Source organism: Anomalospiza imberbis, chromosome 9 (genome assembly GCF_031753505.1).
Source record: "Anomalospiza imberbis isolate Cuckoo-Finch-1a 21T00152 chromosome 9, ASM3175350v1, whole genome shotgun sequence".
In the NCBI taxonomy this organism is placed as follows: domain Eukaryota; kingdom Metazoa; phylum Chordata; class Aves; order Passeriformes; family Viduidae; genus Anomalospiza; species Anomalospiza imberbis.
In genome coordinates this window covers 29,501,969-29,527,659 of record NC_089689.1, presented here as the reverse complement: position 1 = coordinate 29,527,659, position 25,691 = coordinate 29,501,969, and the positions used below count along the sequence as shown (strand labels likewise).

Sequence of the window (25,691 nt, the reverse complement as noted above, 5' to 3'; positions counted from 1 at the left end):
CGTGCTCCCCTGTTCCTGCTCTGTGCCTGACCTGGAAGGGATCCACCAGGATCCAACTCAGGGCTAAAAGTGGATTTCCTGAGAAAATCAGGACTAACTGAACCTCAGGAGTCTCCCATACCTGGAGCTGCACCGGCTGTGCTGAACCACAGCCACTTTCCCTGCATGTGCTGTGCACTCAGGAGCATGCTGGCACTGGGGCAGCTGCCAAGAGCTGCATCCTGCTCAGTGACCCAGCAGGCAAATCCACCCAGGCTTCCCCAGAGGGATCTCTGGCCAGCAGCCACGGAACCACACAATCATTTAGGCTGGAAAAGCCCTCTCAGACCATCGAGTCCAACTATTCCTCAGCACTGCAAATCCCACCACTAAACCACGTCCCCCAGTGCCACACCCACGTGGCTTTGAAACCCCTCCAGGGACAGGGACTCACCACTGCCCTGGGCAGCTGGTTCTGGGGAAGAAATTTTCCCAAATATCCAACCTAAACCTCCCATGGTGCAGCTTCCTCTTGCTGAGTGAGCGGTATCAGAGAGGAGCCCAATCCCCACCTGGTTCCAGTGTCCTGGGAGTTGTAGGAACATTTCCCCATGGCACAAAGCTCCAAATCCCATCAGCCTGAGAGGCAAGGGCAGCACAGGCACAAATTGTCACAGGGGGAACACTTTGGGCTCTACTTTGCAGCTGCTGTAGGTGTGGTGGGAAGGAGCAGCTGGAGGAACTGAGCCCAGATAAAGCCATGAGAGCACAGGAAACTTTGCCTCTCACTCTGAAGGTGCTGAAAGAAGCTGGGAGCCCCAGGAGAGGAGAGCTGTGTGTCACCAGCGAGCTGTTAGCACCAGTCAGCACCAGGATGGGCAGAGAGCAGCTTTTAGCACAGTTTGACTGGAAAACACTCAGTTCCATTAGGAGGGACCCAGGACTGACCTGCTTTAACAAGAGGCCAACCATAAACTCCAGGGTCACTTGTTCACACAATGCTTGAAAGGCAAATTAGAGCAGCCAAATTGTTTTTCCCCCACTAATCCCAGCTTCCTGGTTTAGTGCTCTGCAGCCAGCCAGGAGGGAAACCTCTGGAACAATCTTGCCAAGGGAAGCACTGGGCAGGCACAGGAGCACAGCGTGGAAAACACAGCTCTCCCAGCCTCAGCACAGGCTCTTCCTGGGCCCTGCCTCGGTTTTTAGACTTATTTGCATCTGGTTTTTGAGGGTTTTTATCCACGCCACAGCAGAGCAGCTCCCCCAGCAGAACTGTCAGTGCAGATGGAGCAGCAGAGACCCCTCACCTGTGCACAGGTGAGATAAAAGGCCTTTTGTCAGCACATCCAGACTCCCTTGGAAGTGGTGCTGGCAGGCTGGGATGTTCCACATTCCTGGGTAATGGAGCTGCTCCCCCAGGCCTGCCCAGGGACCCAGCCTAAGTTTCAGCCCTGGCCAGAAGGTGAGATGGGACACGGCGATTGCAGGATTTGGGTGGCAAAGGCAAGCAAACCAAGAGGGGCCAGGACCTGAACTCGTCCCACTAATGTGAGTACTTCCAGGAAAAGGGCAGGAAGGTGCAGCTGCAGAGCCCTAACATCAAACCAAGCTACAGCTGTCTCCAAAGTGACCCTCTCTGCGCCCTTGGATAAGATATTGCACATTAATGCCTGCAAATCTGATTATTCCAAGGCTCTTACAGTCCCCATTCAACCAAACAAGCTCATCCAAACTGGGATAAAGTATTTGTGCTTCTTTCCCAGGAAAGTTTCCAAGGCAGTAAAAAAAGCCTGTGAATTATTGAAGAATTTAGTGTCCCTGTTATTCCTAGAGCCTTTTGCTTAAGGAAAAGCCAGGAGTCCACATGCTGCCCCAAAAGTCGTGTAAGGAGCACCACACCCAACCTCCAGCAGCGCTGGGGACAAGGAGAGGCAGCAAAAGGGACAAGGGGTGCTGAGGGCTGGGGTTTATTGGTTATCCTTAGCAGCAAAACAGTGTTCTTAAATACAGGGATAAAATCAGTATTCCTCTCTTAGTGACAATTTGCCAGGGGAAGGGGCTGGGCTGACTGCCTGCCCCAGTGCTCACTCCAGCACAGGGTGGCTCTATGTGATGACGGTGGGCCCGGAGCGGCCGGTCCTTTCGTGGAGCTGGGAAAGTTTCAGTGCAATGGAAATGAGAGGTGCCAGCATCACCTGCAGGGAGGAAAGAGAGGGCTCAGAACTGCAGAGCTGCACATGCAGCCTTCCCACGCCGCATCCCTCGGCAGCCAGGTCAGGCTGGGACACCCAAAGCTCAGCTCTCCTGACCAAAGGCTGCTTTGGGTTCGCAACCCGAGCTCTGGGACCAGGGACAGGGGTGCAGTGCTCAGAGAAAATCCCAAGCTCCAGTGGTGCTGCTGCCACTCTCCCCGTGCTGTATCCCAAACTCCACATCAGCACAGGACAGGTATATCCTAAGTTCACTCCCACCCCCAGAATGGGAGGTTTTCAGTCTTTTTGTCAATTATGGCACAGTAAGTTAGGCACAAAGAGCCCACAGAGTGTTTGCTGGAGAATACAGAATCAGAGAATATCCTGAGTTGGAAGGATCCCCAAGGATCATGGAGTCAAACTGCTGGCTCTGCACAGACACCCCAACAATCCCACCCTGTCCCTGGGAGCGCTGTCCAAACGCTCCTGGAGCTCTGGCAGCCTTGGGGCTGTGCCCATTCCCTGGGGAGCCTCTTCAGTGTCCAGCCATCCTCTGAGTGAAAAACCCTTTCCTGATATCCAGGCTAAACCTGAACACAAGAGGAGGATTGTTCTCCTCCAGTGCCTACAAGAGCTCAGCAGCATTTGTAAATGACGTTGTGAAACATTTACTGAACTCAGTACAGAACAGGGCAGTCTCACCTTAGGTACAGCTGCATCCTGTGATCCACTGATTTTTTTTTTAAAGCAGGCACAGGGGTAAAACAGACAGGAAGACTGTGCTGTGGCAGAGGCAGCTGTGAGTGATTCCCAGAATACTTACTCCACACTGAGCTTTTTAAAATAATCCTATTTATACTGGCATGAAGGATACAATCCTCTGGCTCCCAAAATTCCTGGCACCTCCACACAGCTCCAAGCAAAACAGGGCTAAGAAAGGGCTGAGCTTTGGCAGCCAGCAGTGGCAGGAGTGAGGTGCAACACCCACCTGTGGGTCTTGGTTGATCTTCTGAGCATCCTTCTCGTAGCTGTCGATGTAGAGGCGCACGGTGGCCCCGGCGCTGCCGGTGCCGCTCAGCCGGAAGATGATGCGGGAGCCGTCGGAGAAGATGAGCCGCAAGCCCTGCTCGGGAGGGAGGGAAGCTCTCAGCTCTGGGCTCCTGGGTAGCCAAGGGGTTTTCCATGATCCCCATGATGCCTCAGGTTTTGGCTTTTATATTTTCACATTCTGAGCTGCTTTAGTGTGTGGCTCTGGGCTGCACATCAGGGGATGGTGAGCTCTCTGCACAGAGCAGGGAGACAAAACAATTCCTGCTCCAGCTGGGCACCAAGGACAAAGGATCCAAACCTCAGGCCCAGGAGCACCAACAACGTGGGCTGGAGAGAGAAAAACAAGCAGGATGGGACTGCACGGGCTAAAGCTGGAATGGGACAATGAACTGCAATGTGCCCATGGAGCAGAGCTGATCCCAGGGAGAGCCCCCGGGAGCGCTCGTGCATTTTGGGACCATTTGGGTTCATCCTGGGTGCAGCCCTGGCTGGGCTCTGGTGCTGCCCAGGGTGGATCCATGGAGGAGATCCTTTTGATCAATCCCTGCTTTATTCTGTGACTCTGCCCAGCCTCTGTTTTAGGTCAGCCTTCAGAAGCATCACCCAGCACGGCTGTGCCTGACCTGCACCATCCCTCCCCTTCAGGAAGCCACAGAAGGCTCCTGTGTTCCCCTCTCCCCACTCACAGAGGGATTAATGCCCGTCCTAACCCACACTGCAGAGCCTGAAACAAGAGCCAGGGACCGCCTGCCAGGCACAGCATTCCCAACCCACTGCTCTACATGGAAACGGGAAATGGAGAAAACAGTCCCAGTTCAGCCCAGGCCAGGCTGTGCCCACCTGGTTCCTGGAGACGCTGCCATCCACGGGGTCGTTGTACTCGAAGTTGTCAGCTTTCTCCACCGTGTAGACTTTGTCCCCACTCGACAGCTGCTTCCCCACGAAGGAGCGGTCGAACATCACCGTCTCCAAATCCTTCATCATTTTGTTGGCAGCATCTGCATCCACCTCCTCGTAGTCGTACCTGCAGCCAGCACCACACACAGGGATTAGGGAGGGAGGATGCAATGAGTTGTGATGGTTTGGGATGCCTTTCTCGAGCTCTGTGGGTGTTCTCTGCTCCCACCCTGGAGGGGAGGACTGGCAGAAAAGGCACATCAAAGCACCAGAACACATTGCCCAGAGAAGCTGTCCCTGGATCCCTGGAAGCATCCAAGGCCAGGCTGGACTGGGCTTGGAGCAACCTGGGACAGTGGAAGGTGTCCCTGGCCATGGCAGGGGGTGGCACTGGATGGGCTTTAAGGTCCCTCCCAACCCAGCCCAGTGTGGGATTCTATGAAAAGAGAGGAGGATCCGTGTGCAGCACTACACCACATCCACACAGATCCTTGGGATGCAGCACAGCATATCACAGGCGTTTGGTGCCAGGAGATGGAAGCACAAAGTGCTGTCTCACACCAAGTATCACAGACCGAGGGCCGGGGCCAAGATCCAACTGACTGCCAAGAATTTCCTGCAGTTGTGCCCACAGCACCCCACCAGCTCCCTTGTGGTTACTGTGAACACCCCCAGTGTATCCCCCCAGCAAACTGCAGCTGTGACTGCAGCAGGAAAACATCCAATGCCAGCTTTGATGTCCCTGCCCGGGTTGGAGAGGCAGCAGAGAGCGGCTGGAGCCCACTCCAGGATCCCAAGCTCCACGTTCCCACTGCCAGCGGGATTTGTGCCGCTCTGTTTGCCGCCTGACCCGCCTACCCCTGCGCTCAGCCTGCTCTGCACACATACCTCGAGTGCTAAAGGGCTGCCTTTTCATCCTAGACTTTGGCATTTTTCCCCAGGTTTCCGTGCCTCAGATGTGTGCTGGCTTTTTGGTGAGTTGTGGGGGGGAAAGGAAGCAAAGAAACAAAGGAAAGGCAAGTTCTTTCACTCGGCAATTTGAGACGGAATTTTCATGTAGATCTTCCAAGCTGAAAGATTTCTGCCTAATGCTTTCACAGTGTTCCCACCTCTGCTTGTGTGCAGGCTGGTTCTCATTCCTTCCCTTGCCATCTTCCATGTCTACTGTAGCTTAAATTGGAATATTTGGGGACTGGACAGGAACTCAGCCAAGTAAATAACCCAGCCAGGAACCCAGCCAGGGCTGGGCATCCATTCTGTGAGATGCTGCTGTCACTGAAGATATCACAAATTAACTTGTGATGTAGGGTCTCAAGAATATTAATCCCATGGCAAAAATTACTCTTGAAGGGAAAAAACCTCAATTAAAAGAAAAGTGCTTTGCACTTATGAAATATCCAGACTTTGGTACCAGATTTACATCTGGACTAACAACCCAAAGCTGGACACCACGAAGGGCTATGATGAGCCCCCATTTCATGGCACCCAGGAATGCTGCTAAGTGTCTGGGGAGTGGAATGACACAGGAACAGCCTGATGGTGACACAGCCGTGCCATCAGGGCTCTGCTCTGCCACAGGACAGAGAATGGGAGGTGTCAGGAGCACTTTCCCCACCTGGTGAAGAAGTTCCTGCCGTACTTCTGCCAGTGGTCCTTCATGATGTCCTCCACGCTCTGCTTGCGGGCGGCCAGGATGGAGAGCCAGGCCAGCACTGCCCACAGCCCGTCCTTCTCTCGGATGTGGTCAGAGCCTGTGGGGAGCCACAGCACAGACACAATTCCCACTCCTCACACCACAGCCCCCACCTGGTCTCCTCTCCCCCATCCCCCTGCACAGCTCACAAATGGGAAGCATTTCCAGAGCTCTGTCCCTGCTGTGTCATTAAAATGGGCCAGGATCTCATCTGCTCCAGCTCCGGCCCAAATAAAACACTCAGCATCTTTTAACACACACACATTCATTGTTCACACATCCTTAACTCAGTTCCCAAGGAAGTAATGGGGAATGCACAGTGAAAAAGGCATCAAATATAAAACAAAAGGCAAATGCAAAGGAGCAGCTTGGGAAGGAGAGCATCAGCAAGGAGAACATCAAATCTTCAGCAGCTGTTCAGCTGTTGTGTCCTGTCTGCCAAGGAGCACCCTGGGATCATCTCCTGGCCCAGCACCAAGGGGAACGTCAGCCCTCCTGAGGAACCAAACCCCAGCAACCCCAAAATCACCCCAGAATAGGGAGAGGAGCGGCAGGGCAGGGAGCACCAGCCATGGGGCTGGCAGCAGCAGGGCAAGGAGAGGCTCCATCCACCTGCAGAGACCAGGAGAGCCTCCAGCCTGCTCTCACTGGGGGCTGGGAAAGCCCCTCTTTTGGCTAAAGGAGGATTCACAGAATCCCAGAATGGGTCAGGTTGGAAGGGACCACAGTGGGGCATCTGGTCCAACCTCCCTGCTCAAGCAGGGCCGTCCCTGAGCCCAGGATTGCATCCAGATTCTTGATGTCTCCAGCAAGAGAGACTCCACACCTCTCTGGGCAATCTGTCCCAGCAGTAAGGAAAGTCTTCCTCGTGTTCAGGTGGAATTTCCTGGGCCTTAGTTTGTGCCTGTTGCCCCTCCTTGTGGATTTCCCTAAAGCTGGCACTGCAAGGAGAGCAGGAAGCATCCAGAGCCAGCCCAGCCTTGCCCTGGAGGCACAGTGGGATCACACAGCACTGATCCCTTGGGAAACCCGAGAGGTGCTGGACCTTACACAGCCCCCAAATTAAACGGGATCAGATGGCCCAGAGCACACCCAGCCCACACTCGGTGCCTCTGGCACGCCGGTTCCACTCTGTGCCCCACAGATGCAAAGTTTTCTCCTTCCCACTCTGGAAAACCTCCAAACAGGTATTAAAGAAATGCTAGGAGCACTCCAGAGCTGCCATGCCACCCTCTGAAGAAGTGCCAGAGTGGGAATACTCTGGGAAAGGGCTGGGGGCAGGGCAGGGGTTACGTGGTGCTTTGCACAAATCCCACTGTTGTGGATGTGCCATAAATTATCCCCATGGTCCCGCAGGGTGGAGAGAGCTGGGCAGAGGTGATGGAGAGGAATGCTAAATAAACACCAGTCCCATGTGATGTATCAACTTATTGCTGGAATAAAATACCCAAGGAAGCAAGCAGGAATTCTGTCATGTCGCATTACTCTAATTGCTGCTGCACTCCAGTCCCACTGCCTCACAGTTTGTTTCAATTTTTACTGGGTCTTTTGGCTGCTCCTTCACCTCTCTCCCTTTCAACACTCCCATTCTGTCCAGCTCCAAACAACTCCTCATTAACTTCCTATCAGCCAACCCTCCTCACCCCTTTTCATTCCTTTTTCCTTCCTAAGTGCATTTGCCACATGGGCAAACCTCTTTGCATTTTAGGGGAGTCCAACTCTCCTGGGCCCTTTCCCAATCTGTTCCCCCAAACTGCTCCAGCTCCCACCACTTGGATGTGCTGCTGCCTGGCCAAAATCCCAAACCTCTCTCTCACTTTGATTTGGGAGGCAGTCCCTCAGGGATGGAGAGAAACTGAGCTTGTTGCTCATGCAAAGGTAGAAACAGTTTTGGGGAGCTGCTCGTTTGAGATCATCTCCCATCAGCAGCTCCAGGAATTTGGTTTTATTTATCTCCTGAAGTCCAGGATATAAACTCAGCAGATGCTGAAATCACTCAGGGCAAAACTCCAGAATCTTTCCTTACTCATGATTTACTTCAAGATTTCCTTACAGAGATACCAAGTTCTCTGAAATTCACCTTTTCTTCCAACCCACAGCCAAATCCCAGTCAAGATATCAGAATAATATCTGACTGCAAAAATATTGCCCCTGGAGGCTGCTCAGCCCCACAGCAGCCTGCTGCCCCCCAGAGCTGAGATTCCATTTCCTCAGCCCCAGGAAAGCTGGGGTAATCCTTTCCTGTCAAGCTGTGCATCCCAGCTCCACAAAGCACTTCAGTCCAGGTATTTGGGGGTTTAAGGCACACACACACAAGCTAAAAGGTTCTTCTGGGGTGGTGGTATGAAAACACACAAGGTTTGAGTGAGAAATTCCCTCAGGACCTCGTGTCTTGCGCATCCCACCAGAGATCCGTAGAGAACAGGAAAAACAATGTCTCAGGGAGAATTCAGACCAGGTAAAACTCAGCCTTTGTGCAGGAATCAGGTGCTGATTCAGGGCCCTGCCTGCAGGGAAGGTCCCATTTCCACAGGCAGGACACAAAACCACCGGGGAGATGCCAGGGAGAGCTCAGGGAATGCAGAGACCTCCTGGGAATCCTGACTGTCCTGAGCACCCTGCTCTGACCCGGAGCAAATCCTGCTCCCATCAACTTCCCTGCACACCCCCAGTAAATTCCTTGTGATGTTCTCTTTGTTTCTCAGTAACTCACTTAGACTGTTCAAAGGCAAGTGTTAATTTAAACTTTATAAATCATACCTTGTTTTCAGAACAGGAAAATGAGGGCCCTATTAAGCTCAGAGATTTAATAGCGACCTGAAACCTTCCCTAATAAAACTCCGTGCTCCAAACCGTATTTCTTTCCAGAAATGAAAACACTGAGAAGGTTTTCCTGGCCACCAAGAGTTGAAAAATACAGTTAGCATTGCATTTAATCCCCACAGACTCAGTGACCGGGCTACTAAAGAGGCCCCCAAACTTCCATCTCCACATGCCTTCCTGGAGAACTGGAGGAGAAGGAGCTCCTACCTCACAAAACCTTTAGCATTGTGTTCATTTCCACACCAATTCCTCCAAGCCCTTTTTCATATTTTAATATTTTACAAGTATTAACAACTGCAGATGAAAGATAAATCCCAAACTCGAAAGAATAAACTAAGAGGAGGAACAACACCATCATGGGTGATATTGGGAATGCTGACTTACCAGTCCCAAAACTTTCCTCTCCACACAGAGACAGCTTGTTTGCATCCATCAAGTTTCCAAAGAACTTCCAGCCTGTTGGAGTTTCATACAAAGCAATCTTTGTGGCCTGGGCCACCCTGCCAAGGTAAGAAGGCCAAGTCACATCCCCGGATTCTCGGTGCTCCCAGGGGAAATGGGATCAGCAGCTCTCCTGGGGTGCCACTGAAGGCAAGGAATGCCACTGCTTTAGAACAATCCCTCTATTTCATCCCAGTGTGATATCTGGGAGATGGGTGGGACGTGCATTTACAGAACAGATACAAACACACAGCTCTCCAAAGTGATTTTAGGCTGCAGATCTCAAAGCATTTCACCAAGAAAGTGTCACTGTCAAATTTAAGGAACAGAAGGGTTGGCGGAGTCATTTGTTTGGGGTTTTCTGTAGGGAAGAGGAAGAGCCAAGAGCTCAGCCCAGCTCTGCCACGTCCCCAGGCAGGGTTTAACCCATCAAACGTCGCTGCTGCCCCGGCACTGCCGCGCTCCTCACCGCAGCAAACGCACGGCACAGGTTGGGGTGGAACCCCAGGAAAGGGGCACGCCGTGCCCTGGCAGGGCTCCCTGCCCACAGGGGGGATTGTTACCTGTCCAGGGCCCCGCTGGTGGGCATGCTGCGGGCCAGGCCGCGCACCCCGGTCTGCTGGAAGTACGGGATGCTGAAGATGTTGGCGGCGATGACGGCCACCGAGTCGGAGGGGTTGACGAAGAAGCCGTGCTTGCCCAAAATCATGTTCCGGTCCTGGGGGAGACAGCACAGGCACAGCTCAGCTCCCTGCCCAGCCCATTAACCCAACAGTTCCCAGAGGTTTTCTGAAACAAACACAGAGCTTTGAAGAAGCTACACAGCAGCGTCTCCGTAGCGTTTTGCCTGCCCTGCCGATTTTCCACAGCTTTGAAGTTATTTAAATACAGTTTGGGATCACTGACAGAGTATCCAACTATTCCCGTGGTGGCAAACTGCAGCGAGTGGTTCACTTCACTCGTGATTACACAGGAGAGAGGGAGAGAAAAGGTGCACCTCAGTCCCCAGAGCTGGTTAGAGGGAAAGAAGGGGAATTCTGAGCAGCTCCTTTACCCCATCTCCGTCAAAGGCGGCTCCAAAGTCGTACTCTCCTGTCTTCATGGTCTGCACCAGGTCAGCAGCGTAGGTCAGGTTGGGGTCGGGGTGGTGGCCCCCAAAGTCCTCCAGGGGGGTGCAGTTCACAGCTGAATTTGCTGGGGCTCCCAGCTCCTCACACAGGATCTTCTTCACGTAAGGGCCCACAACTGTGTCAGCAAAGCAGAGAGGAAGGGGTTGGCTCAGCCCTCAGGCAGCTCTGCACCAGCCACAGTGCCACCCACCTCAGGCTGCTCGTTTTGGGTCCCTTCAAAATCCACCCCATCTCTGCAGGTGTCCCAGGCCAGGCTGAACAGGGTTTGGGGCAACCTGGGCTAGTGGAAGGTGTCCCTGCCTGTGGCAGGGCTGGAACTGGATGAGCTTTAAGGTCCCTCCCAGCCCAAACCATTTCAGGGTTGCATGAAACATTTCACAGAACCCTAGAATGGTTTGGGTTGGAAGGGACCTTAAAGACCAGCTCATTCCAACCCCCAAAACACAGCACTTGACAAAAGAAAATAACACAAGACGTAAAAAGTTCGCTCCCGAAAAGAAGAATCCAGTGTGCTACAAACCAAACCCCAAACTTGCAATATAAATTCCTGTCTGAAGTAGGTGACAAATCCCCAAGGACCCCTGACCCCACAGTGTCCCAAGCCCCTTTTTACCCCCGTGCATGGCATCGATGCGAATCTTGAGCTGGTTCTTCCCTGAGAGCAGCTCCTTCAAGGCACTGAAGTCAAAGATGTTCCTCAGCATGCTGGCATAGGCTTCCACAGAATCCACAATTTCCACTGGAAGAGAGAAGCCAGGGATCGACCCTCACAGCCTGGAACGGTGATCACCAAGTCCTGCTGCTGTGCTGAGGGTCCTCAGAGGGAAGGGCTCAGCACAAAGCCCTTGAACATCCCAGAGAATCAAAATAGGGGCAGGAATAATGGGGCTAAATCAGGAATTTAATTACAGGCTCTCGCTGCTAATCAGGTCACAAGTGGACCAAAAAAATCAAACTCAGCTCCCAGTTAAGGCTCCCTGGACTTCCTTCAAGAGGGCTCAATCCCACTGCACTTAAATTTAAAAATCTGCGTATAAAATCAGATCTTTAATTTCCACCAAAGTCAATGGGAAGTGTGAATTTAATAGTTCAAAAAGTTGCACCTTTGCAGCCAACATAAAAACAAAATACAGCATAAAAATCCCACTACAAAGAAATGGAGACTGAGAGAAATACCAACTTTTATCATCTTTTAACTTATTTCTTTGTTAATTACAAGCACCAGGAGATGATAAAAAAATACTTGCAGTATTTTTTAAAAGTCTTTTTCTAATTTATTTTCATATTTCATTGCTAACTGACAAAAGTCACGTGTGAAATGTAACAGCTTTCCCACTCACAGCAACAACTTTTATATGTAAAACCATGGAAAAAAGTCAGTTGAAAGATTAAACTCAGCAATTTTTAATTAGGAAAATGCACTGTAACTGCATTTTTCTGTTTTCAAGTACATGTTTGTCTTGCAGAAAAAAACAGCCTTTGTTTTTAGGGAAGTTTGATGGGTCAAGGTTTTGCTACTAAAGTAGAAACTTCTGTAGGACAGAAAATTATATCAATCAAAATCAACAAATAAATAAATGCCAGGAGCAATGTCCTCACTGGGATTATGCAACAGATGAGGAGAGGTCAGAATGGCCACAGAAACACCACAATTCCTCACCCTTGCCTAGAGGAGGAACATTTGTGTACCTGTAAATGGCTTAAATTTGTTCTCCAAGTCAAACTGCTGCTTCCCAATGGTGCCCAAGTCCACCTGGAGATCTGGGCAGATTGCATATTCCTCAATTTTCTTGCTGATTTGGAAAATTTTATCCGTGATGGCTTCAGGAGCAGGACCTGCAACATGAAATGGGCAAGGGGAAGATGTTAAAGAATCCAAGTGCAAGAGGAGTGAACTTCAGGAATACAGCAAAGACCTGGGCTGGGAATGGAAGAGGAACCTCAGGGAATGAATGAGGGGACCAGAGCATCACTTGCTCCATTAGGGAAACCACTGCTCAGGGCTCTGATTCCTGGGATATGAACAGAAAATTGGATTCTCAGGTGGTGTGGGAAATGGATTTGTAGGGAATTCACGTAGGGATTTGTAGGGATGGATTTGTAGGGAATGCACACGTAGTGTGCATCTGTATGCAAACCTTGAGACTAGAAATGCCATGGAATAGGGCAGACATTGCTGAGAGAGAAATGGAACTGGAAACAAGCTTCAAAGGATGGCCTTGTGAATAAGACTGGACACTTTGGAGAAATAGAACTGTGAAAGATGCATTGCAGTAGGACCCACAAGGGGTAATTTTAGAGGACTGGCTTTAAGGCATTTGCAGCATGGTGTGACTAAAGCTGACAGGCCAAGAAACACTTAGAATGTGTTGTAATTAGGAAAGAGTTGGCTTCTGATTGTAACAGAGCGAATTATACCATCTGTATTGTCTCACCCTTCACATGAAACTGAAAATAGAACAAAAGTTTTTAAAGCACCTCTCAGTTACCCCATCTCTGGGTCAGAAAAGGGCTTCATCTGCCAGGGTGGACACAAGAGATAAGCAGCAATGATAACAGTGAGAAGAACGCAGCAGGAAGCGCCTGACCTCCGTTGGCAATGTTGAATTTGATGCCGAAGTCGCCGCTGGGCCCGCCGGGGTTGTGGCTGGCCGTCAGGATGATGCCCCCTATGGCTTTGATCTTGCGGATGATGCAGGACACGGCCGGCGTGGACAGGATCCCGTTCTGCCCGATCACCAGGCGCCCGATCTGGGAGGGGAGGAGCACAGCAAAGCTCTCTGAGGACAAAGCCCAAAGCCAGCCTGCGTTGGTGTGGCAGCAGCTCTCGGCCACAGAGAGAAACAACTTTCCCAGGCATCCTTCTGGGAAAGGCTGGGAGAAGGTCAGAGAAAGGAATGAGAAACCATTCTCATCTTAACTTGCTACACCTGGTATTGCGAACATGTGGAATGTGTTCTGGAGATTTGTTTACCAAAGGGGGGAGTGGTTGCTTAATTAACCAATGGTGATGGCGTTTAAATTAAAGGACTAATCAAGTCCACGTGTAGCGAACTAGGGTATAAAAAAAGCAAAGTGTTTCATAATAAAGAAAATTAATCAGCCTTCTGTAAATGCATGGAGCTCATGTAACTTCCTGCCTGGTCCTGCCCCATTGCACTGACAGTACTGGAGGTTTGCACAAACGGGACAGGACTGCTGGGACACATTCCTTGGGCTTTATTGTGCCATCAGTCTCATGACATGGTTGAGACAGTTGAAAGATGGCAACGGCTCACGTCCTGTCAGCAGCAGCCAAAGATTTCTTTGTTACAGAGCATTTAAAAAACTTTCTAGGCAACAGCACGTTGCTAAAGCTTACAGATAATTGTTCTAGCCAATCACTGAAAGCACACCTACACCTGCTTCACACTATGTTTGGTTGTATGCTTTCTATTAACAATACACAATTATTAAGTTCAAAACCTTCCACTATCTTGCTAAGCATATTTTTCTGCAGTCTTAAGGTCTGTCTTGGCCAAGCCTAAAACTCAAACTGTTGTTTCATGTCCTTGCTTGCTGTACTTTTGTAACTTTTCTGTTTTCGGCTAGCTCTAACTTCTCTGCTCTTTCTGTTTCTGAGGCCTGCATTCACAGCTTTCTGAAAGTCTTCTTACCTTTACTATTTCCCACACAGCCCAAACCCCAAACTCTGCCAACAGGTAAAGCACAGCCCTGTTCCTGCCAAAGCTCCCCACGGTACATCCAGCTCTGCTCTGTTGGAGCATTTTCCTCCACGAATGCTGCACTTGGATGTACTGAAGGGCTCAGCTCTCCACAGGCATTAAACACCACAAAAACCAGCATTCCCTCTGGCTGTGGGCTCAAAATTTGCCTTCAAAACGCACAATGGGGCAGAGAGAAGTCAAAAGACCACAAAACTTGAGCATTCTGGGAGCAGCTGCAGGTTCTTCCTCGCAGAGGGCAGCACACCTCCTTCCCATTAACCCAGGGATATCTCTGAGTTGGATCCAAAGCAATGAGCTGAGCAATACACCAGCAATACACCACACTTCAGAACCCAGGCAATAAACCAGGAGGTGGAGAATTCCCTGGAAGAACACACTCCTTCCCACAGCCCCAGACGAGGTGACGGGATTTAAAACCACACCAGACCCCTCTGCACCAACCGAGGGGGTCAGACCCAGAACAGACTGGGAAAAGAGGGATTTCATTCAGTCACAAGCTGGAGCAGGAATCAAGAGGAGCATTCCCGAGCTGTGGTGGGTGCTGAGCCAAGGGCACGGGACGGCTGTGATTCCTGACCCCTGGCACTGCCAGGTGCTAAGCCCCAGCCTCGCTGCCCATCAGTTACTGCAGGGTCCAGCTGTCCCAGCCCAGCTGCTGGCAGAGCGGCACCTCGAGCAAATAACAGCAGAAATGTGAAAAAGCACTTTACAAACCCCAAGAGAGGGCCCTGCCTCCAGCTGCCCACAGCAGCTCATACTGGAGCCCTGACTGTGCCCACACACTGATCACTCATTTATTGCACCTCACGTCTCATTTGAAGCAGGGTTTGCTTTGCCCCATTCTCAGACACCCCTTGTCCTGTGCTTTATTCCAGCCTCCAAACCTTGCTCCTTCAGTTTCCCTGAGAATTCACAGGACCTCCAGGAAGCTCCTCTCCAAAACCTTCCCTCCTGCTCCCCAGTTTCTCTCTGAGGGTCACATTCTGCAGCACCCCTGGGCGTCAGTGCCCCAGGAATGCTGAGAGGAAGGGAAAATAAGGGATTTTCCTTGCCAAAGCATGCAGCAGCTGCAGGAGAGCTGGATGAACACATCAAATCTCCTGTCCTTGCCCTCCGTGCACACCTGAACTGCAGCTCTTCCCCACAGCAAGGAAGGAAAGGAAGGAACACTGGTCTCCACGTGAGCTGCTCTGTGATTTGGGTCCTCCTTGGCTTCCCAAGGTTTTCAGCTGCCATTCCCCACCCATCCAACGCTGAATCCTTTGTGGTAACCACTGGGGAAGGTTAACAGTGTAACAATGTGCTGAACGATTTACACATGATCCTTTTTGAGTCTGTGGCATTTCTTACGAGGAAAACCTCAGGCTGCAATGATGGACAAACACCTTTCATGGATTTCTCAAAACAGACCCACTTTCTGCAGCAAGTTTGGGTTACAGTACTTCAAAACCATCCAGGCAATAATTCCACCCTGGTTTTACTGAAAGCCCCATAAGGATGTACACAGGGACCTTCTGCAGCCCCTCCTCCCCCCAGGAACACTGGGAACAGCTTTTCCAGCCCATGGAAGCTGCTGGCTGCAGCTCCATGGTGTCCCCAGCCCACCCTTGCAGCCCTTTCTGTGCAGGAGATGCAACCCAAGCCACCAATCCCACACCCTGAGCACAACGCTGACAGGCACCAGCCAGACTGAGAAAATCCATGGAAAATACCCAAACCACCTCCTAAATCCCATTTAGGCAGACCTGGGCCCAGGAAGAGTTCTCTTTGGTGGAGAGCAAAGTCTGAGCTGGTGAAGGTGAGCCTGATCTCCCCTCACCAGCAGATCTGTCCTGGTGTCACGCACTCCAAGCCTGGCTCTGCGCACATTTTCCAGCTCTTCTGCTCAGCCCATACACTGATTTCAAAGGAAGACATTAATCTGCAATGCCTGGAGATTTTTTCCCCACAAGATGGAAAACAGATCAATTTTAAAAATAAATGAATAAAATTCTCTCATCCTATTTTCCCATTCACTATTGATTACACTGTCCAAGTCAGGTTTTTTGTCAAAAAAAATTCCTAAAATCCAGGTCCCTTTACACAAAGCTTGCTCTGCACTGAGAGATCCAGGATAGACAGCTTTTTTCTTCTTAAAAAGCAGAAGGAAACAAAGACAAAAGCCCATTGCATGAACCACCATCTACCACAAACACACAAGCCTCTGGCTCTGCTTCCAAAACACAGAATTCCAGCACAACTGAGCTCCCTATAAAGGCTGTCACTCACTTGCTGACTCTCATATCAGTTTTCAAAGGCTCCCTAAGCATTTATCCCACAGCCACAACTTACACCTGGTGAGAAAGGCAAAACATGGTTGTTTCTTCTCCTTTGCCGTTCTGGTGGCTCTCCCTAGGAGCTCATTTCTGAACAGTATCAGGGGTTTATATTCTCGTGGAAAGACTGAAAAATCCACAGGTGCCAACAGCTTGGGGCATGTCAAAGCACAAACAGGAACACACAAACCCCAAGGCAGAATTTATTTTCCTTTCTCCACGTGTATTCTCTACCCAACTGCAACACTTAGAGTGAAAAAGCAGTAATTTCTGCACTCCCCAACTGATCTGCCATTAAAAACATCGCTATTAACAGTTGAATAAAGCCTTTGGGGAAATTAAATCCCACAGTGCCTAATTTCTGATGGATTTCTGCATTTCTCAGCCACACCCTGCAGGAATTCAGCCGTTTAACATTTACCAACCCCGTTGGCAGCAGCCATTTGGACAATCAGTTCCACTGCAGACTTATTGAGGTACCTCCCATCACCTCCAACCACCAGAGAGGCTCCTTGGCGATCCCTTAGGTCTATGGAAAAAAATATACTCTGGATGAAATTCTGCAAATAGTTCAGCTTGGATTCAAAGTAGAAGGTCTTCCTCCGCAAGCCGCTGGTTCCCGGTTTCTGGTCGCTGTAGGGAGCTGTTGGCACCGTCACCAGAGGCAGGGGAGCGTCTTCCATGTCCCTTTTTCACACAGATGCATTGAAAAAGTCAAATATGGCAAAATTAACCCCCAACCTTGACACAGCAATGGCCCACCTATGAGACAGGAGTTCGGGGGAGCTGTTGAACACCCAAAAATAACTCCTTGCACCTTCTGTAACCGAAGCCGTGTCCTCGCAGTTGTGGCAGGGGATCAATGTCAGGGAGAATGCGCAATTCCACGCTGCTGTCCCTCACTGTAAAGGATTCCTGTCTTCTCTGTCACCTCCTGCTTGCCACAGGCACTGCTCCCAGCCGTCCCAGGGAGCCCAGCAGTGTCAATCCTTGTGGATCTCCCTCGGGCAGGGAGGTGGGAGCAGCCCAGCCCCGCTGGGATGTGTTGTTTTCCCAGATCCACAGGGCAGGGCCAGGCCCAGGCTGGGACACGCTGGGGCTCCAGAGGCAAACTTCCAGCAGGATCCTGCTGGAGCTATTTTGCAAAGTCTGGTGAGTTAAAGGTCACTCTTAAAATGGAAGGGAACAGATCTGTTACCTCCCGTTTGCTCATGCAACTCCTGCCCTGACAACCTGACTACCCACGGCTCCCTGAAACACAGGGAGAATTTCCAGCAGGAACAGCTGGTCAGCCTTTGGCTGGAATGCCTCATGAGCCTCAGCTGAACACCCCCAGCAAGTCTCATCCAGATTAAAATCACAAAAAACTATCAAATGCTTGGGGAAAGTGCCTCCTGTAACGCTGTTCCTTGTGGAGCAGCCTAAACACAAACAGAAGAGACTCAGATCCCAAGAAACTCCTGTGAAGCCTCATCTTCCCAAGCATGGGGAAGGTAAATGAAGGAAGGGAAGGTTGTGGACTCCCCATCCCTGGAAGTGTCCAAGGCCAGGTTGGGTGGGGCTTGGAGCAACCTGGGACAGTGGAAGGTGTCCCTGCCCAGGGCAGGGGGAATAGGATGGGCTTTAGGGTCCCTTCCCACCCAAACCATTCCATGATTCTAAAATCAACCTTTCCTCCAAGCCTCTTTAACAACACTCAGAGTCCTCTGCCTGAGCTGCTGGAAACAATTTATAGATATTAGTGGAGCAATTAAAGAACAGACACTTGGTAATGACTCTGCTTGTCCCACCATTAAAGGCAGGAAAAAGGAGCTGTGTGCACACAGCTGAATTGTGACAGGTCTGAAGGTGCTCAGGGATTCTTTCCTGCGGTGCTGGCTCTGTCATTGCTCCAATAATTGACATCTTTTCTCCCAAAGTAGATCACAGAACCATAAAGTTGGGAAAGGCCCTCTGAGATATTCCAGATAATCCTAACCCTGCCAAGGCTACCACTGGACCATGTCCCCAGGATCCTGATTTATCCATCAGCACATTGAAATGGAGCTGGATAATTTGTGCAACCCAACACAGCTTTTACCCCAGCAGTGAGGCTGCCTGGGATACACAGCAAAACTGGTTTGTGTTTCACCCACCCACGCTATTCCAGCGTCTCGCAGCTCTCTTTATTCCCATGCAAAAGCCCAGGTTTCCCTCTAGTGGCACAGAAGCCAAAATCCAGCTCCCAAAATTCCACCTGGCAGGAAAAGGCCTAAGCAAGCTCTTTCCCTTCTTGCTGCCCTGGGAAATGCCAAGGCATTAAGTGACAGGAGGAGGGCACAGGACATCCAGCAGCTCCCGTGACTGCACCAGGATGTGCCTGGATTCACTGGCAGGGAAAAGCCTGTGCAGGGTGGGAATTTGTGTATAACTCAGTGCACGTGGAGTAGACAGACTAATCAAACTAAATTAAGCAGGGGAGGAGGGTCATTCATGCAATGTTTATGTACATAAAGTGAAGCACATTCTATGAAATGAAATATAAATATAATATTATAATAATATAATAATTATAGAATTATTATATCTTGTTATCTAATGCATTATATATATTATTATATAATAACATAAATGTTATTATATAAATAAATATAATAAATATAATATAAATAAATATAATAATTAAAATAATAATATAAATTCATGCATAAAAGGCACAGGGACAAGGACAGCCACACTCTTGGGGTGCTCTCTGTGTCCCAGGGCTTTCCTGAAACATCTGTTTGGGACAAACTCAGTCACCAGTAACTGCCTAACCAGGACTGCTCAGGAGTTGGGGATCACACAGCTGCCAGAGGACTCAGAGGTGCAAAATGTCACCAAAGGTGGCTGCTGAGCACCTTTGCACTGGGGCAGGGACTGGGGAAAGGTCCTTTGACCTGTGATCTGGGAGGCTTGGCTGGGCTGACTGCTCATTACAAATGACTCAGGTCATCTGCTCCCTCCCCAGAGCTGGACTAACAGCACCAGGTCTCCTCCTGGAAGTTGATCTAACTTGTTCTTGGAATCTTTTTTTCCAGGTAGGCCCTGCCAGTGCTTAGTTAGCCTTGCAGCTGGAAGTGCTTCCCTACAATCTGCTGGAATCTCCCTTGCTGGCACAGCAAACAAAGAGATCATAATCCTCTTCCTGGCAGCTCCTCACTAAAAAATCCTCTGGCATTAGGCTCTGAGTGTCCTCTCTGCTACAGCTAACAGCCCCAATGCTCTGAGCTTTTCCTTGTGGTCCTGTTTCCTGGATCTCTTATTCCCCATGGCAGGTGGAGGCTGGTGAGGAAATCTCCCTCTCTCAACAGCCAGCCTGGCACAGACAGGGATATTTCCTAACCCAGGTCTCCTTTTACTGTCCTGCGCTTCACACACACAAGAACAGAGTTAAAACTATTATTTAACTGTTGACTTTAATGATAGAAAGACAAAGAAGACTGTTCTGAGAGGACTTCAATTCATCAAACATTGCAGAGCCACAGCTCACCACCTTGGCTTAATTCCATGGTCCCTACCCATCCCCTCTCCCTGAGAGAGCTTTTTTGGGACATGGAGACATGGAGCCTTCTTCACCTGGAGTCTTCCCCAAGCCTGGGACCAGGGGTAGGGTTAGAGCCAGACTCTCCCATCTCCTCACTCTGACAGAAACCCAGCCTTCCCCCAAGCTACAATTTTATATTTAGGCATTCAAGCAAGAAAAATAACTGTGGGGGGAACCCACCATGGAAAGGTCAAATTGAACAGTAATTCCCTGTTCTCATCCCCTGCTACACCCTTGGGTTCGGCTTCTCCAAGGTCCAGGGTGCCCTCTCCTCCTCTTCTCCTTCCTTCCCCATTGCTCTCCCAGGTCTTTGTCCCCATTCAGAGGGTAGATAAAGCCAATGTCCCCTCTGAGGGGCTGTGTTTAGCTGCAAGCTTCCTTTTCCAGCTTTGCAGGAATTTTTGACAGCAAGCAGCTGGTGACGGGCATCTCCTTCTGCTCCTTTTCTGTGCTCAGTCAAGAAGACACTCAGCCTGAAATCCTGAGCAACAAACGGAGTAAAACCATTTACACTTCATCTGTGTCTCCCCTTTAAGGCAGAATCCCATTCCCTGAACTCCTGCCCTCAGGAAAGCTCCAGTGCCGGTGCTGTCCCTGCACATCGGCCATAAGAGGGTGCCAAGAGCCCTGGAAAACCTCCCTGAGCAGCTGCCAAAATCTGGCACTTTCTGCCCAGGATGACTCTGGTGCAGGCAGCCACTGCTGGGAGTGGCATCTGGTAATGCCAGGACAAATGGAGCCCAAGAAAAAGAAAGAGATTGCAAGTGTGCTATTGTTCATACAAGCAGTGCTGCTCCCACTGCAAAACGCTTTGTTTCTATCAAGAATTAATTGAAAATCCGAGTTTGGAAGTTGTGTTGAGATTCCAGAGGGCAAAAAAAAGATATTTGGCACCATCTCAACAGCACAAGTGCACTCACATATGAATCACTCCAGAAAGAAGAGGCTGTTCTGTTCCTACAACAGCTGAAAAGTAAAGTTGGGTGGCAGAGAAGGGGCTGGCAGGGCTGGGAATGAATCCCCATCTCCAGGCTTGTCCCACTTGCAGGGGTTGAGCCTTCCTTTCCAGGGAAGCACACACCAGCCACCAGGATTGTGAAACCTTCTGTTCAATGGTCAGCCCCTCAAAGCATGCCCAAATCTGCATTTTATCTCTGCTGTCCAGCCCCTGCACCAGGGAAAAGGGGAGGGATTCCAGCAGGATTCCCTCAGTGCTCCAGGATTTCTGGCCCCAGCCTGCTGAGATAGAGCCCCTAGCCCTGGATGCTCTCGGAAATCTGCACCTGGACCCAAAAAACACCTTCCACTACCCCAGGTGGCTCCAAGCTCTGACCAGCCTGGCCTTGGACACTCTCAGGGATCCAGGGGCAGCCACAACTTCCATGGAAAACCTGTGCCAGGGCCTCAGCACCCTCACAGGGAGGAATTTCTTCCCTACAGAATGCCCTCAGCCAGTCCTGCTGGAATCTCCCACACCCAGACCAGATCCTCTCTGAGGGCTGGTGCCCCAGCTCAGGACTCGTGCTCAGGCTTTATTTCCTGATTTTCACTTAAAACAAACTTATTTTAAAATCAAGAAGCGATGTTTTTTCTGGACGACTGGATGCTCCTGCCAACTGTGTTTGTCCTCTACCCATCACATCTGCTGTTTATTTTGTTACTCTGCAACTTGTACTATGAATATATACTGTAAGTGTACATGTTACACTTTTATTACCTCAGAATTCTTTGTTCTTACTGATATCTAAGCTATCTCTGTTTATTTCTAAAATACATTGCATCTCCTCGTCTGAAGCATTAATCAATATTTTGGCCAGCTCAGGGTCATGACAGGATGCATTTCTCAGTCCTGGTGAGCTCAAATTTGGAATAACACCTGGATAGCAGTTCTCCAGCCCAGCTCCCTATCCCAAACTTTGCCCTGACAAGGGGAAGGCATTGCTACCCCGCCAGCCCAGCCCCAGCTGAGGTGTCTGCCCATGCACAGTCATTGTCCCAGGAGATTACAGCTAAATCCCTGCTAGGATGAATTTCAACTCTGCCTGCTGGATTTGCTGAGATTAACTGCAAAGCACCTTAGCTCTCGCTCTGAGCTGGAGTTTCATGAGTGCAGAGTTTAAAATTCCAAAGGGGCACTGAAACTGGACAACCTGACCACTTAATCACCTTCCACTGTAAACTGACATAAAGCCAATTAACTTTACAGGCAAAAAGAGTCTAGGCTGGGGTAAAAAGAGGCTGTGAGAGCTGCTGCAGCTGCTGTCTTCTAAAATCCACATCATCTGCAGCCAGGAAATATCTACAAGTGGTATTTATTTCCTCACTTTAGATATCACATCTCAATTTCCCCTTCTGCTTCTGAGAAAAACAGTAACATAAGAAAGTCAGAAATTGATGTTTTTCCTACTGGCCTGGAGGATCCAGCATCACCACATCTAACCCTGGTTGCTTTTTGGAAGAACTTTCTTTATAAGCACTTTATTTTGATGATTTGAATCCCAGGAGCTTTTACTCGAAGGGAAGATCTCAGTGGGAACTGGTCTGGGAGCTGTGGCAGAACAGCACACAGAAAAAGGGAGCTACTAAAGGAGAGCAGTGATAAATAAACGCAACAGGTTTGAGCACTTGGTTTCTCTGGGTAACTGAGGGGAGAGAAAGGTTAAAGCAGCCAAGGCAGGAACCCAAACTTCCTGGGGGAGAGAGCAGCATTTCTAATAAAAGCCCGGTTTGTCCTGCAGCTATAAAACAAAAGCAGGCACTATTTAACATGCAAGGCACAGCCTGGCACTCCAAACACCTTCAGTTAGGAAGGAAGCAAGGGCACAGTAAATTTGGGGAGCAGCAGGTGACAATGTCACTGCATCAGCCTGGTGCTGGTTCTATCATTACACCTGGATTTACAGTTTCTGTCCTTTTTGACATAAAATTATTGCGCAGCCACAATTCTGCTGATCAGTGATGCTCCAACAGGACCTGTGAAGATCTGATTTGTGGAATTAAAGAGTCAGACTCACTATGTGGGAATAATATCAAGGAAAGCTGGCACACAGACCAAAACAAAGCTGGTAGGCCACACTGGATGCCAACTGGGAATGGCAAACAATTTCAGTTTACTTACAGAAATGCAAACTTTAAAATAAGAGAAATACCCCTTAATCTCAGAACTACAAACTGAGAAGTTGCTACTTTAAAATAAATACTTAGTTCCATATTAACTATTCCAGGTGGAGACAAAATTCAGGCTAATTTTAGCATCCTTTCCTTTTATGCTGTAAAACTAAAGATCATTGGTTGTGATCCTCAGGTCTGTCCTGTGCCTGGAGAGCACCATTCAACCAGATCTTAACACCACACGATTTTAAAGCATTCATCAACCGCCTCTTCATCCTCAGGACCAGAAATGCACTTTTCCAGCAGTTCTCTTAGTATTACTCAGCTTTTCTCAACATGAGGTTACTGAGTTTTCCCCCCAGACCTGGCTGCTGGAATCAGGAGATGTTTGAGCCCCAGCACCTGGACAAACCCACAGTTGCAGGAACAAGTTCCCATGTGCTGGTCCCTGTCCTGCAGGGCGCTTTCTTACCATGAATGAAGTTGTCCATCCTTCTCTTTGAAGGGCAGGGAACTTCCAGTCACCTCATATTTACTATGAAGAAAGACGATTTTAAGAGACTTACTTAACTACACTGTGCTAACCACCAGGGAACTGATATTTGCAATTACAGAGAAACCCCACAAACCAAGCATCCCTCAAGCATTCCAAAACACATCAAAATTCATTTAAAACCAGTGCTTTGCATTTGCTCAAGAAACCCTCTGGTTTTAGTCATCTCATTTCTTGGGACCAGAGCATTTTGCTACTCTTGAGTTTGGCAGTTCCTGCGCTGCCTTATTTAGGCCAGAGCTGCTAAAATGTAGCAAATATCTGTAATCAAGTTCCCGGTGCCCTCTGTACCTCTGGTTACTCAGCCAGGCTTTACCTGCTGCTCATTTATCAACCCGCTTACTCTTCCACAAGTTTCCTTCCTCCACCTCCCATTTTTCCTGCCTTTCCGAAACGTTTTCTGACTTTAGAGCCAATTCTGTCCCAGCACTTGGAATTCACATGCATAAAATGCTCCAAGGCAAATTCCTGCCGGCAAGGGCAGCCCTTGGGACCCGCTGCTGCAGCAGCTCTGGCAGCAAGCTCAGCTCTGCTCCTACGTGAGTGACTGCACGGTCCAGGGGAAGATCCGAGACATTCCCGGCCCTCCACGCTTCCCAAAACACCTCATCAGCCCCCAGCGTGGCTCTAGCCCAGGCCTCTGCTTCTGGGCTGGAGCTGAAGTGTAAATGATGGAGAAGTCGGTGCCTGGAATGCTGCCACATCCCACCAGGCCCCGGGTGCACATCCAAAACACTGCACAAACTCACACTTCATCCCAGGGAACGAGTTCCCCACTCTGCTTATTCACAGTGATCCACAGGGATCCTGTCTGGGTGTGCAGGAATGCTGCATATTCCAGCTCCCACCCCCTCCCAGAACAAATAAATAAAGCAGTGCCTGCTGCTTTTCCATCAGGGAAGGCTGCTCTATCCATCACTTCCAGAGCTGCACACAGCACCCAGGGATGCTGGGCTATGGAATCAGAGTTGAGCAGCTGCCACGCATCACAAGAGACAAATTTCTACATGGCTTAAAAATAATCCGAACCAGTTATTTGCTTCTCTATGCCCTAAGAAGGTGGCAATCACAAATTATGGTTTTTTTTCCTAAGAAGTAAGATATTTACAGGCATTGGGGCACCTGGGAATTTGAAATAGATACCTCTCAGATTCTACCCTAAGCACCAGCACCCTCAGCCCCTCCCTCCTTTGTGGTCCATGAGGAAGAATGTTTGCTGCTGGTGTTGGTGTCCCAGGAGAAGGAGATAGTTTTCCTTTGGAAAAGGGTAAATGTAGGGGAAAGCCTTCCTTTGCAAACTCGACTTCAGCACATCTCTCACCACCAACATCACATTCCCTGCTGGGATTCCCTTGGGCTGGACTAACCCACGGAGGAATCCCCCAGCAGCAAGATGCATTCCAGTGCTGTGGAAGGGAACGCTGCCCCCTCCCAACACCTCTCCGCCCGCACTCCGCGCCGCTGGTTTGTGTTTTAGCTAGAAAACCCAACCACAGAAGAAGGAATTAGAGCAAAGTCGTGTTTGCTTCCATACCTCCGCCCTGGCCAGTGTTCACCCGTTCCCGCGGGCAGGCAGAGGCTGCCGAGGGGGGGACCGCGAGCTGTCCCCCGCCAGCCCGTCTGTCACTCACCGCGTTACTTCCACGCCGCGGACACGCCGAGCGCCAGCGATTTCCGCCGGCGCTGCGCGGCCGCGCTGCCGGCGGGCGGGGAGCGCACCCCGGAGCCCCGGAGCGCTCGGTGCTTACCCCGTTGGCGGCGGCGATGCGGACGATGAGCTGGATGGCGTCTCTCATGTAGAAGCGGCCGTCGCCCCCCACCACGAGCGTGGCGTCCTGGCGCTCGGCGGGCGGCACGGTGGCCAGAATGCTCTGGATGAAGTTCTCGGTGTAGTTGGCATTGCTCTGGAACACCGTCACCCGCTTGCGCAGCCCGCTGGTGCCCGGCTTCTGGTCGCCGTAGGGCTTGGTCTGCACGGTCACGATCCGCACCATGGCCGGCACCGGGAGAGTTCCGGGAGCCGGGGGGGGACCGCGGCCGCCCCGGCCCCGCCGCCGCCACCGCCCCGCGACCGCCCCTTAAAGGCACCGCCCGCGCTCCCCGCCCGGCGAGCACCGGCCCCAGGGGACAGCATCCCCCGTCCAGGTCCTGTCCTCCCCTGTCCTGTCACAGCCCCGAGCACCTCCGTGTCCGGGAGCTCTGCTCCACCCCAGC

At 50.5% G+C, this 25,691-nt stretch overlaps 1 protein-coding gene across 2 annotated transcripts; it reads right to left on the bottom strand.

Annotated features, from left to right (window-relative positions):
* Positions 1-1,923: 1,923 nt before the first annotated feature.
* On the bottom strand, positions 1,924-25,518 carry PGM1 (phosphoglucomutase 1). Of its 2 annotated transcripts, none has more exons than XM_068198957.1 (11): positions 25,226-25,518; positions 12,794-12,956; positions 11,895-12,041; positions 10,819-10,944; positions 10,130-10,320; positions 9,639-9,793; positions 9,019-9,134; positions 5,734-5,869; positions 4,062-4,245; positions 3,160-3,294; positions 1,924-2,174 (listed from the first exon to the last, which is right to left on the bottom strand). In XM_068198957.1, the coding sequence occupies exons 1-11, from the start codon at positions 25,469-25,471 to the stop codon at positions 2,085-2,087; spliced, it is 1,689 nt and encodes a 562-aa protein (XP_068055058.1). In that variant the 5' UTR covers positions 25,472-25,518; the 3' UTR covers positions 1,924-2,084. The 2 variants fall into 2 exon arrangements, with proteins under 2 accessions (XP_068055058.1, XP_068055057.1); XM_068198956.1 differs by lacking the exon at positions 25,226-25,518 and adding an exon at positions 16,674-17,217.
* Between the last annotated feature and the right edge of the window lie 173 nt (positions 25,519-25,691).

Bases quoted from the DNA above. Each gene is read 5' to 3' on its own strand.
- PGM1 (XM_068198956.1), bottom strand. From the start codon at position 16,931: ATGGAAGACGCTCCCCTGCCTCTGGTGACGGTGCCAACAGCTCCCTAC. The intron at 12,957-16,673 runs GTTGGTAAATGT...CTCCCCTCCCAG, and splicing joins AAATGGCTGCTGCCAACGGG to ATCGGGCGCCTGGTGATCGG. The intron at 9,794-10,129 runs GTAAAGGAGCTG...TGTCTCCCCCAG, and splicing joins CCGCCTTTGACGGAGATGGG to GACCGGAACATGATTTTGGG.